Raw genomic sequence first — 17922 nt, forward strand, 5'->3', positions numbered from 1 at the left:
GGGGGAGCAGATCCCCACCTGCAGCCCAGGGAGCCCATGGGGGAGCAGATCCCCACCTGCAGCCCAGGGAGGACCCCACGCTGGAGCGGGTGGATGCCCGAAGGAGGCTGTGATCCCGTGGGAAGCCTGCGCTGGAGCAGGTTCTTGATAAGACTTTGCAGACCCATGGGGGGAAGAGCCCACGCCGAGGCAGGTTTGCTGGCTGAGCTGGTGACCCCACAGGGGACCCACGCTGGAGCAGTTTGCTCCTCAGGGACTGCACCCCGTGGGAAGGATGGACCCAAGCTGGAGCAGTTTTTGAAGAGCTACAGCCCGTGGGATGGACTCATGCTGGAGAAGTTCGTGGAGGACTGTCTCCCGTGAGAGGGACCCCACGCATGAGCAGGGGAAGAGTCCTCTCCCTAGGAAGAACTGGCAGAGACGTGTGATGAACTGACCCCAACCCCCATTCCCATCCCCCTGCGCTGCTGGGGGGAGTAGGTAGAGAAACTGGGAGTGAGTTGAGCCCAGGAAGAAGGGAGGGGTGGGGGGAAGGTGTTTTAAGATTTAGCTGGTTTTATCCTTTCCTTGTGTGATTTTGATTGATAATAAATTAAATCAATTTCATCAAGTTGAGTCTGTTTTGCCCATGATGGTAACTGACAAACGATCTCTCCCTGTCCTTATCTCGACCCACCAGCCATTTGATTTACTTTTCTCTCCCCTTTCCAGTTAGAGAGGGGAGTGATAGAGCAGCTTTGGTGGGACCCTGTACACTTGTATATAGGTTTCTTATTTCCCAGATTTTATTTACTTCTGAAGGCTTCTTTCTACATATCAGGCCATTTTTCTCTATGCTTTCCCAAATTTGAATACATTTTTAGAAGTGCCACATGAATTTTGAACTTTAACTCTCTAACCTTTCCCTCACCCCAATAAACTGACACAAGTCCTTAAGCATTTTCTCACTTAAGTATACTGCCTATTACCAAAACCTCAAAAACTGTATTGGTTCCTTAGACAATACATGCCTAGGTACAAAAATGCTAAAGCATGCAATTAACGGCTCACAGCTCGTTAAATAAGATTTAGCTTTTAGCACATGATCTTTTGCTTTTAGTATTATTCTACCTGATTTTACTTCCCTTTCAGCCATGTAAGAAGGCCAGTGAGAAAACATAGCTAACATGCTTCTGACATTGTCCTGGTTTCGGCTGGGACAGAGTTAATTTTCTTCCTAGTAGCTGGTATAGCGCTGTGTTTTGGATTTAGTACTAGAAGAATGTTGATAACTCACTGATGGTTTGGTTGTTGCTGGGTAGTGCTTAGACTGGCCAAGAACTTCTCAGCTCCGCCAGGGGCACAAGAAGCTGGGAGGGGACACAGCCAGGACAGCTGACCCCAACTGACCAAAGGGCTATTCCAGACCATATGACATCATGCTCAGTATGTAAGCTGGGCGAAGAAGAAGGAGGTGGGGACATTCGGAGTGATGGCATCTGTCTTCCCAAGTTACACACGATGGAGCCCTGCTTTCCTGGGGATGGCTGAGCACCTGCCGGTCCCATGGGAAGTGGTGATTGAATTCCTTGCTTTGCTTTGCTTGCATGTGCAGCTTTTGCTTTACCTATTGAACTGTCTTTATCTCAATCCACAAGTTTTCTCACTTTTACTCTTCTGATTCTCTCCCCCATCCCACTGTGGGGGGGAGTGAGCAAGCGGCTGTGTGGGGCTTAGCTGCCAGCCAGGGTTAAACCACGACACACATGCAGGGAGTATTAGATCTGTTTCAATCTCCTCCGGGTCCAAATGTGCAATTAGATCTCAAGTGCTTCAGCCCGATTAGGATGTAACTGGAAATGCTGGTTTAAGCTCAATTCATATAAAAATGGCAGGTGAGAAAGAAACAATCAAAAAAAGACCCTAATAGCTACTTGCGTGTTCACACTACTGAGACAGAAAGTTTGCACTCCCGGGCAACTTAATCTTTTTTAGTTTCTGCATTTGGTCTTGCCCTGCATCGATGACCAAATGAAAGCAGTGATTAAGATCGTATTCAAATACCACTGTAAGAAAGAATTATTGCAGATGATTTTCCTACAATATGTAATTCACAACTCTGTTTCACCTGGAGGTGCAATCACTGCAGTATTATTTAAGTTGGCTACATCTGAGATTTGAAAGATGAAGCAAATGGGGCGTTGCCACCAATAAATTTAAGAGTGCACCGTAGCTTTAGTATTTGAAGCTTTTTATTTTCTATTAGTTCTATTAACCTCATCCTCAAAATGGGAGTCAAGGGTGTTGGCTTTCATTTCTGATTTCTTAAGCAGTAGCTGTCTCTCTCTACTTCGCTCTGCAAGATTAAACTGGAATTCTTGACTTCACCCAAACAAATAAAACATAGGCTGCACAGTAGGAGCTCTATATTAGCTGTAATATAGCTACAATATCATTATAAGGCGTGCAAGAGCCAGACACTGACTTCCCTGTCACTACCTAGCAGTACTTTACCTAGAAGTGGTTTACCTTTTGGACTGTGGATCCTGTCCACTGACAAGTCAAAGGAGAAATACCTGGTCTGGAAGCAAGCTACTGACCTTTTTTTTCCCATAATGTGAGTTGACTCCTTCTTTTAGCAAGTTCTTACTCACTACAAGGAAAATTATGGATATAATTTATACTTCAGGCTGCTTAGAAAAAGATTTCCTGTCCTTACTGTAAAGGCAGCACACATTTTAATAATTATCAATTACAGCATTAAGCATGTCTAGAACTGTTAGGCAAATATAACCAAACATTAGATTTCAAGGGGTTTACATAACACCACCAACTATTGCTAACACCACAGAAAAAAAAAAAAAAAGAACAAAACCACACAATACAATAAAAATCTCTATTGAAGAACAGGCATTTATACAGAGGAATTAATTTTGAATATTCGAGTGCTGTATCGACCCTTACTTAGCACTTTATCTGGTTGTCAGCTGTTGAGGGAGCAGAGGAGCTACAGAAATTAATTTTCCAACTCACCTTTCCATAACCTGCACTCTTGCAGGCCCTTATTCAATTCCACTGCTTTACCGCCTGTCACGCCTTTAAAAGGCAACTTTCCTCCCTAAAGTGTACATCTGGATAGGTATGTGGAAAGCAGTTAATTACCCTGCAAGCATCCATGTCTGATCTTGCCTTCCCCAGTAATCACAAGGTAACAGCTGCTTCTTTTTATGGTTTGGTATTACCTGTTTCCTAAATATGCCACTTTTGTTTCCCTCCGTTTCAGAAAGGAGTTCAGCTTTTCACAGAGCTTTGAAAACGTACTGTCTCTGCTCCTACAACTACCTACACATTTTATTTTCTGGAGCGTTTGTAAGAGTGTCTTGAATGTATTTTAAAATTATGAACCCATGCAAGTATCTTTGTAATAAATTAGTATACACATTACTGTACTACTTTGTTCAGGAAGTATCAGATTAAACATACTGAAAACAAAAAGCGTGCAGTAAATTACACACTTCTCCAAAAGTTGTAAATACTTTCTGTACAGAAATCTGTTTCTGATTAGCAAACTGGGCAAAACCAAGTTACTTCAGAGCCACTACATACTACAGCGGAGCACTAACTGTACGTTCACATACATGTATTTCTTCCATAAAGGGTTTGGTGTTAATATTAACAAGCTACTGATACCAGTATGTACAAAGAGCACGTAACAGCACATACGTTACCCAACAACAGCACTAGCTTACACAGTCCTTTCTCCAAATGCTAAATACTTGTGTATCCTGCCAATCAACAATACAGAGCTTTATATGAATTGCAGAATGATTTAAACTATTTGGAACAGAAAAGTGACTTAAGAAAGAAAAGGATACACTGCGAAAGCCAAGACGAGCAGACACCACACTACACTGATATTCATTTCTTGTGAGGGCTTCACAATACTGTAATAGGCTTCTGTCACCACGTACACAACTGTAGCTGCAACAGTGAAATCCACCAACCACTGATATTCCGGAAAATAATGCAATGCTGAAAAATACAAGTTTGCAAATGTTAAAGGTGTGGTATTTTAAGGCAGCTACTGGCATATATAGAATGGAAGTGACAATTAAAAAATGTTTTCTATTAACTGAGGTCTAGGTAGACCCAGATCATCCAAGAAAAGACCAGTAACAGCAAAAAAAGCCACATTTTTTGCACTCAACAACCTGAACTTCACTCTTCACTTCTGTTATTCGATACTTGATTACTACTCAAATTTATAAGGCTACACGATTTTACAATTTTATCATCTCACCTATTATACATTAACAACCTACATTCAAAAAGCATACTGAATTTAGATCTCAACATCACAACAGAAAATGGTTCTCCAGTTGAGTCAAGCTGCAATTCCAGGTAAGAGGTTTTTTGACTCTCTTAAAGATTAAAAGCTCACTGGCAATGCTAATACTAATGCTACATAAAATCACTTCCTCTTTTTCTTTAAAAAAACCCCAACATCTGACACACTGATGGTTTGTTCTTCCAGATTTTTTTAATATCTCCTGTACAGCAATAAATTATTGTGTAGATTCCACTGTAAAAATTCTGGGGATCATACCATGTTGTGTGCAGGCTGGATGATTTACAAAGAAAGAGCTCCCATAGGCGCTGGGAACTGCAAGGAACAATTCGTGACAATGAAGTGCAGCCTGTCCCTCCCAAACACCTTTCCTACACCTACATGGTTAAAAAGTCACAAAACATTATTGAGCATTTGTCTGTTGACAACAAGCTACCTGATGTCAAACACGTGAAATTGGCCAAACTCAGGTATTTCCAAATCCTGTGCTTATTTTGAAATAACTACCTGGTTAGATTCAACAAAAGTTTGTACACATTACTTTTTAAAGACAGTTAAGCCCTATGCTGTATCAGTATCTATAAATACATGGGGAGTTAAATGCTATAATTTCAAGCAAATAACACTAATTGAAACTTGTGAATGCTTTGTTTATTTACGTCAGCTTCCAAAAACTCCACATTTCTGTTAAAGGTATTTTTTACACTGTCTCTGATAATTTAAGCTGAGAAATCGCCTGCATAGGACTATGCTTCTTTTCTATATTTATGCATAGAACACATGCATATTAAAATGCAGATAGGAAGAAGACACATATCACACATGCATATCCATATGAGTTTTCTGTAACAGAATGACTGGCTATGATTACGGAATCAAAAATTACCATTTAAAAAAAATATCAACTTCCAAAACACTTAATGCTTCTTACTTCTGTACTGTCACTTTCGGCTTCTAAGCATTTTACCTCAATGCTTCAGATGTGAGGTTGAAAGGTCTAGGTTTCAACACCACAGCACATTTCCTATTTTAGATCAGCAGAAAGTGTATGTTTCAACATCTGCCAATTGTAATTTTCTGTTACAAAACTATGATCTCTATTTCAAACAGATTATGATGTCATCCTTTTAGTGTTGTCTCATTTTGCTATGGATGCCTGATACAACAATAGACGTGCTTTATGCTGGATTTCACCTACTCATCCTTTTCCGTAACGCTGCTATTAAGATGTCATCCATGGAACAACAAAGGAGACTTAGCCCTAATTCTTGCCTTCTCATTTAACTTTATTATCAGTTGTATTTCTATTCATTGTTGACAAAAAAAGATATTCCGGCATTCATCGCAAATAAACACTTGACAGAGAGAATCAGGATGTATTTGAAATAATATATCAACATCTGCATCCACTTATGCTTACCAATAGTGTCCCTTTCAGTCACAGATTTTGTTTCCAGATGAAGATCAATGTCTTTTGGAATGGTTAGGGGTTTGTTTTCAATATGACCATTATATTTTCTGTAAAAATAAATAAATAAATATATAAATAGGTCATACACACAAGGGTATTACAAAATAAACTTTTTCCATATATTATGGCATTTCAAATTTAAGAAAAGTGCGACCACTTTTTTTTTCCAACAGCAAGCATTTTTATCTATCTAGCTAAAAGCACTAACTCCAGCTCAAGTCTTGAGAAACAACCAGGCATGTCAATGATTCCTAGCTTTATCTTGCTCTGACATACTACTGTGGTATGGGTTTACATTTAGCTTCTACATGCTGCATCCCAGGCATGTATTAGGGCAAGACCTGCCAACCAGTATTTACTTTAGCCCACTGACTTTCTCTGTTCAAGGAGCGACAGGGTGTTCCAGTAAGTTCCCACAGTCTCAAAACATTATTGATACAACTACAGCTGCAGAGCAGAATATATCCACCCTGTCATACAGATACCCTGAAGAAAATCAAAGCTAAACTGAGACTTGTTTATTGAGATCTGGACCAGGAGGCTGAAAGACAGAAATGTTAAAGTCTTTGGATTGAAAGTAAAAAAAGACAGACAGACTTGGCAACGTTAATTTAATCGAACGTTCACTGGAAATAACAATTAGCAGTAATCAATATGAGAAGATAGTTAATAAAGAAAAGAAAATAAAAAACCAAATCTCCCCAAAAAAAGCATTTGGCCTTTTTGTCACAACAGGGTGCCTAGCAGGTACATCACACAAGCTGGACTAGCCTAGATCCTTGAAAGATCCATCCCACTAGCCATCATGCAAAGTGATGCAGTTTCAGACAGTTTTCTAATCTAGAAGAATATGTGTAGAAATGCCATAGACTTGTTTCAATTCATACCCTGCTCATGAAAATAAGCAAAAAAAAAAAAAAAAGTTATTGCAGTATTACTAGCAATCCCTGAGATCCAGTACCTCTTGCTCTTTTTGGAGAGACAGACAAGGCCAAGTACATTGTAATACAGCACCAGGGTTCAAAGCTGTGTTCCAGGTTTTAGCCATTGCTGCAGAGCATGGCAGTGATGCACAGGGGCTTCATAAAGAGTAACATGCAGATTCATTTGCTCCTTGCTCATACAAATGGAAGGAATAAGGCAACCAAACATTGATCCTCACACTGCTAAACCCCTCCTGGCTTCCGGCATTAAGCAACTTGAGGATAATCTGAGCCAGGGATTGCATCATCTGAAACCAGCATTTTTCAAAACTTATATGAATTTGCCTAATCCCCTTCTGAACCAGCCTGAAATTCGCTAAACTGCGTAGTGTCTTGTGGCACCAAGTTCCACAACGTGTATCCCAAATTGAGAAGTCCTTAAATCTACTCTACTAACGTCACCCAGTGCCTCCCTCTGTAACACAGTAATAAATTTCCTACTCGCTCTCCACCCTCTGTGCACACTGGGTACGTACCTGTTGTAAAACCCTCCCTCAGCCAGTTCCCAGACTAGCAAGCCTTACGCTTCTCCTCCTCATGTGGAAGCCTTTCTTCCAGCCACCATCGCTCCCCTTTCCCAGTTCTACTGAATCATCTTTGAAATACACTATAAACAAAAGTATGTCTCATATTGTATAATGTGAAGTTAGACTATGTTTTCCAAACTGTTGGTTAGAACTAATGCATCTTTAAGGAATCATTTTTCATAGCAGAGATACATGTGAAGACCATAACAGACAACATATTTGAAGTAATTTCATCTGGAGGTCTGAAATTATACCCACATCATGGCCTTCACTTTCCTGAAAATAAGCCACACTAGTAGGGTTTGAATTGAAGAAAGAAGCTGAACAAAGTGAAGTTACATGAAATTGGGCTGAGAGATTACCATTACTAACTAGGGTAAAACTTACCTCATCACTAAAAAAAAAAAAAAAAAAAAAAAAAATCATTAAAGCAGATCAGAAAATGTTTTGTTAGGGTAAAAAAAAAACCCAACAAAAATTAAAACTCCTGAATAGCTAGAAGGAACAGTAAGTTCTGCCAGATTTTAGAATAGCACCTCTGAAATTAGAAAAGGAGAGGTGGATTTTCCATAGAAAGACAAGTTATTGGGACATAAGCATTATAAAGAAATTCAGTCAATCAGAAACTTATTTTTAAGGAATTATGTCCTCTCAGCTAAGGCGTGAGATGAGAATACAAGCAGAAAACATGAAATTTTTTTTTTCAGGTAATGTTAATTTCTAGTATCATCCAAAGCACAAGAATTTTAACGGACAAACTGAAAATTGAGGATAGGAATCTAAAGCATTACTCAAAAAATTCAGGTGCTCAGGTCTAAACAAGAAGTCACAAACACTGCCCAGCCACTTGACTACCTGCAAGCCTCTGTGTGCTTCCCTACTGCATGCACCCAGGAATACCATCATCTCAAGCAAGATGAGCATTTGGATAACTGAAGACATTTCAGTTCAAAAAAATTTGGTGTTCCTATACTTTAATTATCCCGGGGGCCCATAATCCAAGAGACACAGTCAGAACATACCCAGGATCATTGACAGCTTTAAATTAAAGTAATTCATGGTAGCTACGGACCTTTTCTTTAGCCTAACAATTTAAAATAACACAAATGATTCTGAAACAGAGTATCTGCCTAATATTCATGTGCTATTATAACCTATAGCATAATATACTTAAGAGTAATACACATAGAATAAAATGTTCACAAGTTCACACAGCTGTTTCTAAGGCTCATTTTCAAGCAAGTTCCTTGGATCTCCTTCCACCATTTCTCTTTTAAGTGGTCCAAATTTGAAAAGTATTTAAGTAAAGAGCAGGTACTACATTTTGCAAGACTATTCTCTATCTTGAAAAGACATGGAGAAAATCAAATAGACGCGTCCTTATTTCTCCTACACCATCTGTTTCACATCTCCGTGGCTCAAAGGAGCACACTGCATTCATTTTGTGCAACCTAAAACAGCACATCCAAACCAACATCTCCATGGCTCAAAGGAGCACACTTTTGTGCAACCTAAAACAGCACATCCAAACCAACTTCAAGAGGAACAATTCCTACTTTAAACCATGTTTCTCTTCCAACAACAGACACTTCTTTAGAGGACACAGAGGTGTATTTATTGACTAAAAAGTAAGTATATTATTCATTCTGTTGTTACAACAGCAAAGCAAATAAAGCATCATTTAAGTCTCCACATTACCATTCTGGTTTCTTTGGAGTTTCATATCCCCTTGTGATTAACATTTACCCTAGTACAAACAACTATTACAATTTACGTGTTAATATAGTAAGATAATTATATCAAACTTATAATAACTGAATCACGCCAATAAAATTTGACTGCACAGACATGAAAACATAGCATTGTATTTGAAACATTAAACGTAGAAGTTTAGTAACTGAAAAAGGACTTAACGGATGTATAGGTGACTTGTGATACAGGTTCCTACTAAACTTCACAGTAAATTTTCCAAAGATTAGAAAATTTAAGCTTAATGTCGCTACAATTAACACGCTGTGCTTCCGCTCAGCCGAAAGCATGTGAGTGCTCTGGTGAAAGTGAGAACACACACGTTTTGGATGGCAAAAGACTGGCATGACTGAGGAAAGGCAGTGAGAGCAATGTGCAATTATTATTTAGCAATGCGATTGTGGTTTTCAGTTTAAGGCGCCTATGGGTGGACTTACAGTTACATAACTAAGTTAATTGTATATATGAATATTAGTGGTTAAGTGGATGTTCATAAGTTGTAATGCCATTCACAATTATTTCACCTTGATTTGTTACAGAAAACTGTTAGACAAAGATGATTTTGTGTATTTGAAAGAATATTGCAACAAACATGTAAAATTAAAGTTACTTAATTTAAAAGAACAACTTAATTCTTCACTCCAAAGTGTGGCAAATAAGGTTGCTAACCATGTAGGCTTAAGAACTATGAAACAGGAGCAAAAAAAAAAAAATCACATTGCAATGAACAAATTGTATGTACAGTCTGTCGATTATAAGAGAGTTCATATTGGAATAAAAGAAAAAGGACTAAAGGAAAGCTCCTAGACCAAAAAGAATGCCAGAGGGGTTTGTTTGCTTGTTTTAAACATAGCCAATTCAGAAATCTTGCATCAGCATAGCTGCTCCACCACCTCAAGATGTCTTGGTTCTTGCCACAGTTGTACTTCTGGAAGGCTGTTCCAGAACTTCATGCCCGAAAATTAAAAATCTGTTTCCACCTTAAGCTGATGGAGAGCTATCCCATCCCTCTCAGTCGTCTTTTTGCTAGGTTAAACAAGTCAAGCTCTTTTAGCCTCCTTTTGTAAGGCAGACTTCGTTTCCTAGATAAAAGTTCTACACTGGTGCCTTGTCCAAGTGGATTAATATTTCCCAATCTCTTCTACTATAACTACCTCACCTAAGACATCTTAGGAGCACATTTCTCTTTTTCACAGCTGTGTAAGAGTGATGGCTCATTGTAATCCTATTTACAGACTTCGTTTCCTAGATGATTCAAGCAGCACTCCGTTAACCTGTTCACATACAAATTCATTTTTCTTGAACATGAGTGACCAGAACTGTACACAGTAATGCAGGTAAAGTTCTACACTGGTGCCTTGTCCAAGCAGATTAATATTTCCCAATCTCTTCTACTACAACTACCTCACCTAAGACATCTGAGGAGCACACTTCTCTTTTTCACAGTTGTGTAAGAGTGATGGCTCATTGTAATCCTATTTTGAACTAATATACTCAAACCATTTTTCTCTTGCTTCAACCTGAAGAGCTTCAATGCTACAGAAGATTTGCTTTCCTCAGTTTTCATCCAAAAAAACTCCTTGCCACCAAATCAGCAATTTCACAGACCAATTTTGTGGACTGGAAATCAACCACTCCTGCATAATTTGGGCATATTCAAGCCCATTAAACTGAAAGAACACGGTTCAGTACAGAGCTGCGACAATTAATGCAAGCAAGGCAGGTCATATGCAACTAGCAGTTTTCAACTCACACAAAAACACGAGTTCTCTGACAAAGATATTACATGGATCATGCTGAGGAAAAAAAAAAATCTCAAAACAAGTATTTACCTATCTTTCTTGCTCTTCCCTCTTTGTTTCCCTGCAAGAATCCGTAGTTCTTCTTCAGTAGGATGCTGATACCACCGTAAACTAAAGAAAAAGAAAATCTCAAGTAAAACAATCTCAGTATTATCAATTCAGTGGGGGTTGGTTTTTTTTTTCGAAACTATATACCAACAAGGATTTATATGCATATAAAAACACTGTTCATTTGCAACACCTAAGCAATGGAATTGCTCACACTTCAGAAGAAAGAGCCGCCCTGCAAGAAGACCTGGATAGGCTGGAAGAGTGGACTACCAAGAACCTTATGCAGTTCAGCAAGGACAAGTGTAAGAAGTCTTGCACCTGGGAAAACACAATCCAGGAGTGCAGCACAGGCTGGGATCCACCCGGCTGGGGGGCAGCTCTGTGGAAAGGGACCTGGGGGTCCTGGTGGCCCACAAGCTCAATAGGCGTGCGCCGTGTGTTGCTGCAGCCAAGGCAGCCAACAGGACGTTGGGGTGCATCACCAAGGGCATCACCAGCAGAGATAAAGAAGTCATCATCCCACTCTGTTCAGTGCTTCTCAGGCCACACCTGGAATATTATGTTCAGTTTTGGTCCCCGCTATGCAAAAAAGTTGTGGAAAGGCTGGAGAGGGTCTAGAGAAGGGGCACCAAGTTGATCCAAGGCCTGGGAAGCCTGCCATATAAGGAAAGGCTGAGAGAGCTGGGTTTGTTCAGACCTGAGAAAAGTAGGCTTAGGTGAGACCTTATCACCATGTTCCAGTATTTAAAGGGTGGCCACAAAGAAGATGGAGACTCCCTTTTTACAAGGGGTCACATGGAAAAGACAAGGGGTGATGGGTACAAGTTACTCCTGGGGAGATTCCACTCGGACACAAGAGGAAAATTTTTCACTATTAGAACAGTCAACCACTGGAATAATCTCCCCAGAGAAGTGGTAGATTCCCCGACACTGGACACATTTAAGATTTGGCTGGACAGGGTGCTGGGCCATCTTGTCTAGACCATGATTTTGCCAAAAAAGGTTGGACCAGATGATCATTGAGGTCCCTTCCAACCTGGTATTCTATGGTTCTATGAAAATATTCTTGTGTGCAAGTACCAACCCTGCCTGAATTGAACAACCACAGCTAAGCCTCAGCTCTCTTGAGCGTGTAAGACGCTTATGCATAATTAGAAAGCTCTGCCACTTTGTCATTCAAGTGAAAGCCCATCAATTCTCAAAACACCAAATTTTCAAGTTATCAAATACAGCAAACAAGGTTATACCAGTATCAGAAAAAATTCACTAGAATAATTATACCATTACAATCACCCATCAGAACCATATTCTAAATGATTTTATAAAGTATAATTGTGCCTCTCAAAAAAACAGTAATTTTTCAGAATCTGGAATAGCTATTATCAAATAACCATTACCAGTCTTTTTTCTTAGGCAGAGCCGATTGTAATATAAACATTCCTTTCCTAAACACCTCCTCTGTGATATCTTCAACTCCTACTAGAAAAAGTGTTATTAAAAAAAAAAAAAAATCACTAATTTACATGTAGCTGAGCTGCAAGTTCTTCTGCTTTCACAAGTCAATGCACCATCCCATCGCTCATTTATTTAAAAGGCAAGTAGTGCAAGGAAATTCTGAAGAGGAAAAACAGAGACAGTTAAGTCTCTAAGATGGTACATTTTACCTTAATCTCTAAGCATGTCAAGAACCTTAGCAGCTGAAACAAGGCCTTTTCCACATTCAGCAAGGGAGAGTTTCTGTCCAGATGGAGGAAGGATGTCACTACAATCTCCATTCTGAAATGCTGAGGCAAAGGACCCCATGTATTAATGGGGACAGACTTGGGAAATTTATCTGTATTTACATGGAAGTACTTTGCTGGAGTAGGAGGCCACTAATTGGTGACACAGGTTAACACAGTCAGAGATGATAATGGAATCCACAATCATCAGTATTTCTCATGCTAGAAGAACCTCATCAAGTAGGACAATTCAAATCTACACTGGTGCATTAGAGATTATGTTACAATCCAATTTCAAAAAGATAGCAAGGCAAATAACCATCAAACCCAAATAACCTTGAGCCACTTCGTAACACTTGATTCTCAGCTCCATTTTGGAAAGGCTTCCTGTCCCAAGTGGAAGTTTCATCCACCCATCTTTGTATTTTCAGAATATGGCCTTTCTTGTAAACACAAAAAACCCTGTCATTCTTCAGGGAATGTTGTCTACACAACAAGTACTGAAGGAGGTCCACTGCTACAAGACTCGTGCTAAAAGCACAAAAGTCCTAAATGCAAGCAGCCACAACAAGCAATATTCTACATCTTCTACCTTCCTTACGATGCCATGGACACTTCATGTGTGTACACGTGTTGCAAGAGACACTGGATGAAGACTACGAGAAAGAATAGGCCCAATTTTCATGAAATGTACATATCACTGAGCATAGGCCTGCCTGGCAGATCTTGAACAGGAGCCATAGCCCCTCTGCCCTGATAGAGTCCTTGACACTACACTAAACCTGGCTGAGGACAGGGAAGTGGGAATGAAATAAAATGGTGCGACAAAAATACAACACATTTCCGAGAAAGCTCCCAGTTTCAGCAGTTTAACTGCTGGTATAATGAAGCATTAAACAGGCAGTTGCACAGAGCTCATGGACATCATTTTAGAATAACCTAAAAACTGTTGTGATGGATAAGTAAGAGTTCAAGCCGGCAAAATTACAAAGAATACAATCTGATTAACAGGTGGTAAATAATCAGCTGATACTGGGATTTCTTCAAGAGAAAAGAACGTCAGTACCAACCAATAATATATCAGAGAGATATGAACCATTGCACACTGCCAACTTCCCTTGAAGGAATTCACTGCCAGTTCAAAAACTGCATGAACCCAGGAGGGGTTTTGGGGGCAGGGAGAAGGGCTGAATTGTTTTTGTGAGGTTTTTTGAGGCATCAGTAAGAGTGAAAGTTATTTCATTGATTTATTTTTATCATGTGTGGCCCCCGGCTGAAAAATTTACTATTTGCAAACTTTGCTGCAAAAGAGATTTTGTCAAGGCTGAGTATCACACGGAAACCAGAGCATCTACCTTTTCATCCAAGATGGCAGACTACACTGGAGATACTAACTTCTTCCTATGTTTCACATGACCTGAGAAAGTAGGGGAAAGCAGAGAAATGGTCTTCTGCTTTGTCATTCACCATCTCCCAGATCTGAATTTGGCACGCTGAGAGTACCACAAGTAGTTCTCTAATGACGGAAGTCACCTGTGTTGGAAGCTAATTTTTCACAATCTTTCCTGCACCAATAGAGAAATAGTACCTATTACAGCAGAACAGGCAAAATTCTTGTTCTGTGTGACTTACTAACACAAATCAAACACCTAAGCCACAATCTGCTCTTAATTACACTACAGAATTATGTCACAAGTGATATGCAATTACATCTAATAGGATACAAGAGTTTAGGGATTTCTTAGTTAATAAACCCTACATGGTCTGCATTTAAAATTGCAAAACCAAGAGATCTGAACAAACATTTTCATAAAGGTAGAGCTGAAAAAAAAGTAGTTCATATCTCCTTTAGCTTATATACATTTAAAATTGAGATCCCACAACTGGTAACTCTGTAGCTTTGACATATCCAAGTCAGTCTGGATAGCAACAAGCAGTATAGATATGCCCCAGTTAATTTGAATGAAGGTCATTAATGAATGCACAGCAAAACGTCAGTTTTCTCCTGTCTTCCTGAAGTAGCCTGAAAATAGAACGTAGCTGAGCAACTTAAAAGCAACATTTTGGTAGAGAATGTTTTATTAGTTAAAAATGCAAAGGCCTGTGGAGATACTTAGGCTGCCAATTCATCAATTTCAGTAAATAGGAATATGCAAATCCTGTTCAAGCTCTGAAAATAGCACTGATTGAAAAAGTTTGTCTTTCTTTACAAATTTGAAGTAAATAGTTCTTCAACAGTCAATGGCAGCTGTTCATTCTGTAAATTAATGATTACCTTATGTCTACCTATTCTGAGAATCCTTTTAAATTTTGAAGTGTGTATGCTTCCTTTTAATGGGCCTTGAATGCACACATGCAGGCATCTTGAAACCAACGGATCACTTAAGAGTTTCTGGCTTGTCTGCTAATGTGTTTATCCTCCCTCCCATTGGGCAAGGACTATCTGTAGACATTTGAGGTTATCTTGCTTAGAAAAGCTTCCCAATCCTTTGGAAGACAGACACTTAAGCCAAATAACTTAACAGTTCTGGGAACCAAAGGCTAGTTGAAGTGTATTGCCAAAGGAAAGGAGGGGCGGTAACTTTTCCTAGGAAAGCTGGACTGCTTAAGAGTGTGTCTGCCTGAGCCTGTACACTTAAGTGAGTACAAACCCCCCCATCCCCCCACCCACACAGGTCTGTCAAAGAAAACACTCTTGGCAAAAAGACATCCCTAAGGAAAATGGATTAACATAAAAATAGTTTGTCAACTAAACTAAGAGAGAACTGTTTTTGTTTCTGCCACTAAAATTCAGACTCTTGTTGCAGTGAAGCTTCTGACTTGTTTTTATTTCTGGAACGCAGAATTGTTTCTGGCTCTTTACATAATTCTTGTATTCAGGAGGTTATTCACAATGACTGAAATTACAATGCACTAAAATAGTTACCAGATAAATAGAAGAACACTGAAAAGCAACAATGAGATTTTTCAAGGCTACTAACATGAAAGGCATTAATAAGACTCCCATTGACTTCAGTGGGAGCAGAATTGCATAAGCACAAGTGCCAAAATCCTGCTTTATGTATTTATCAATCTGCAGGTAAGCAAAGATAAAAGGAGAATAGGATTATGAAAAATATTTGAACAGCAAACCTCTCCCTATTATTGGCATGAGGCATGCCTCAGAACAAGGACACAGAAAGTGAAAACTTCACAAGAATGAAGAACACAGGCATAATATTGAGCAAATCTTTAAAAAGAACAATTAAATATTTAAAGTTAGAAACAAAAATTTAAATAAATCTTTTAAATAGGGCATAAAAAGCAGAAAATGTCATTCGAATAATTGCTGATAAAAAACCACTATGGTAGTAACACAGCCTAAAAATAAAGAGCATTCAATTTCATATTCATGAACGTAATATTCTTTTCAGAGAACAAAAAAGGTGATCAATACCCTGCAGATGTGGTCAGCAATGAAACCTCACACAACAATTCAGAGTATGATTCCTGTTTATATTATTCACCTGACAGTTACTGTTTTCCATTATACCTAACCGGTGATACCTAACACACATGTGAACAACATTTAGAGTAATTTTTCATTAGCAACTCTTTGGGTGATGAAATGGGGAAAATTGAAAAGAAAAACGTTGGTAATTCTAACATGCAGAGGAAAAAAGGCAATGGAAAATTATACAAGACTGGTTAAGACTCCTATGGTGCACATTGTTATTCAAGGACACTCCTTCAGAAATCAGGCAGCAGATTTGGTATTCTCAAAATTTTAACAATTACAAGAGACAGCATACCACCTTTTAATCATACAAAGTGTTTTTCTTCCCAAATGAAAAAACACAGTGTCTATGGTTCTTTTAATATTTAAGATATTGATTTATATTCAGAACAGCTCCTGGTTTTTGTTGTTATTATGGATACAGCCACACAGGGAATGCTCCCCTTGCAACTCATTATGTCTGTTTGATCTATTGTTATGAGGAAGTAGTGTACTGAAATTCATACTAATCCTGCCCTATGAAGTATTAAAACAAAAAGTAGAATTTTTAATAAATACCTAAGTACTCTTCATATGCAAGGCTAATCAGCAGGTGGATTATCAAGAACAGAGGCAGTGTACAGAAAAAAATCCTTCCATTCTTCAGTGTCCTGTATTCAGTTTAGCTTTTTAATATTGAAGTATGTAGCTTGCGCCTTTAACAATGTAAGAGCTGGACAACATCTAATTTTATGACTGATACAATTAATAGCAACAAACAAGTCTCTTCTTTTACAGCAGCACTGTCCTTATACCTTGAGCCTGTACGTCAGGTGTCACAATGCTACGATAATACATTTAAGAAGAGCAGATTAATTATTTTTCAAGAAAACAACCTAAATTAGTATGCTTTACTGTTACTACTCTACTTAATAATTGCATTACCATATTAACAGACAGTATAGCAACCGTTTCTTATCTTACCTGCCACTACAGAGAAGCCAACGTGCGAGAGAATAGTGAGGTATGATCTTCTGTATGACACTAGCCATTACCATGGTAACCACCAACTGTACACCTATCACACCCTGTAGAGGAACAAGTTAATAACAAGTCAATATGCGTTTTAGAAAAGCGCTGAAGTACCTTTTTAAAAAGAAATAAATAAATAAAAACACCTTGTATGATAGGGATAACATTTTTTTTTTTTTGGTTCTTTTTAAACTAGAACGGGAAAAAAGCATACCATATGAGTTTCCAAGAGATCCCCTGGAACTTGGTGTAATCAGTTACATACTTTATCGAAGGGAAAAGGCATTGCCAGGTCATGAGGCCGGCAATGTATATCCCCCGTTCCACAGACTGTAAGGCCGCATCTGGACGAGGCATTTCACAAGACATTACGCCTTAAAATTACATCACCGATTACAGTCTTGGTTTTTGTGGTCTCTCCAGTTCTGACACGATTTAACAGCTGGCACCACACAAACCCAGTGGAAATAACAATAATTTGCAATATCCGCCTGGTGAAATTTTAGCCTTTGATTAGTGCAGAGTATTTGCTCCTCGCTGAAGTCCAGGCAGAGGTGGGGAAGGGAGGGAAGGGCACACAGGAATCAGCATGGCTTCACTTTAACCTCCAACTCTTGATCAGGATCTGACACTTCAGACGAGCCAGCAGTAATCTCACTCCCAGTCACTCAGCAAGCTTTAATTCTGACTATTTGTTGTTGGTTGGTTGGGTTTTTTTAAATAAAGCAACTTTAAACTCCTAAAGCTAAGTAACGAGTGAAATGTTGCATCGTATTACTTTTAT

At 38.9% G+C, this 17922-nt stretch overlaps 1 protein-coding gene across 3 annotated transcripts in view; it reads right to left on the bottom strand.

Annotated features, from left to right (window-relative positions):
• The window catches only part of TMEM161B (transmembrane protein 161B), a 33883-nt gene extending 16695 nt beyond the window's left edge, over positions 1–17188 (bottom strand). Inside the window, exons 1-4 of one of the 3 annotated variants that reach the window (XM_009641150.2) lie at positions 17091–17188; positions 10890–10970; positions 5748–5845; positions 3855–4011 (exon numbers count right to left, since the gene is read on the bottom strand). In XM_009641150.2, the coding sequence (XP_009639445.1) occupies positions 3855–4011; positions 5748–5845; positions 10890–10970; positions 17091–17164 (410 nt within the window). In that variant the 5' untranslated portion in view covers positions 17165–17188. Of the gene's footprint in view, positions 1–3854; positions 4012–5747; positions 5846–10889; positions 10971–13986; positions 14006–17090 lie in introns of those variants that run through there. The other 2 variants (XM_035896623.1, XM_035896622.1) reach the window with 2 other exon arrangements.
• Positions 17189–17922: the final 734 nt, after the last annotated feature.

The sequence above is a fragment of the Egretta garzetta genome, unplaced genomic scaffold, assembly GCF_000687185.1.
Source record: "Egretta garzetta isolate BGI_Z169 unplaced genomic scaffold, ASM68718v1 scaffold136, whole genome shotgun sequence".
In the NCBI taxonomy this organism is placed as follows: Eukaryota; Metazoa; Chordata; class Aves; order Pelecaniformes; family Ardeidae; genus Egretta; species Egretta garzetta.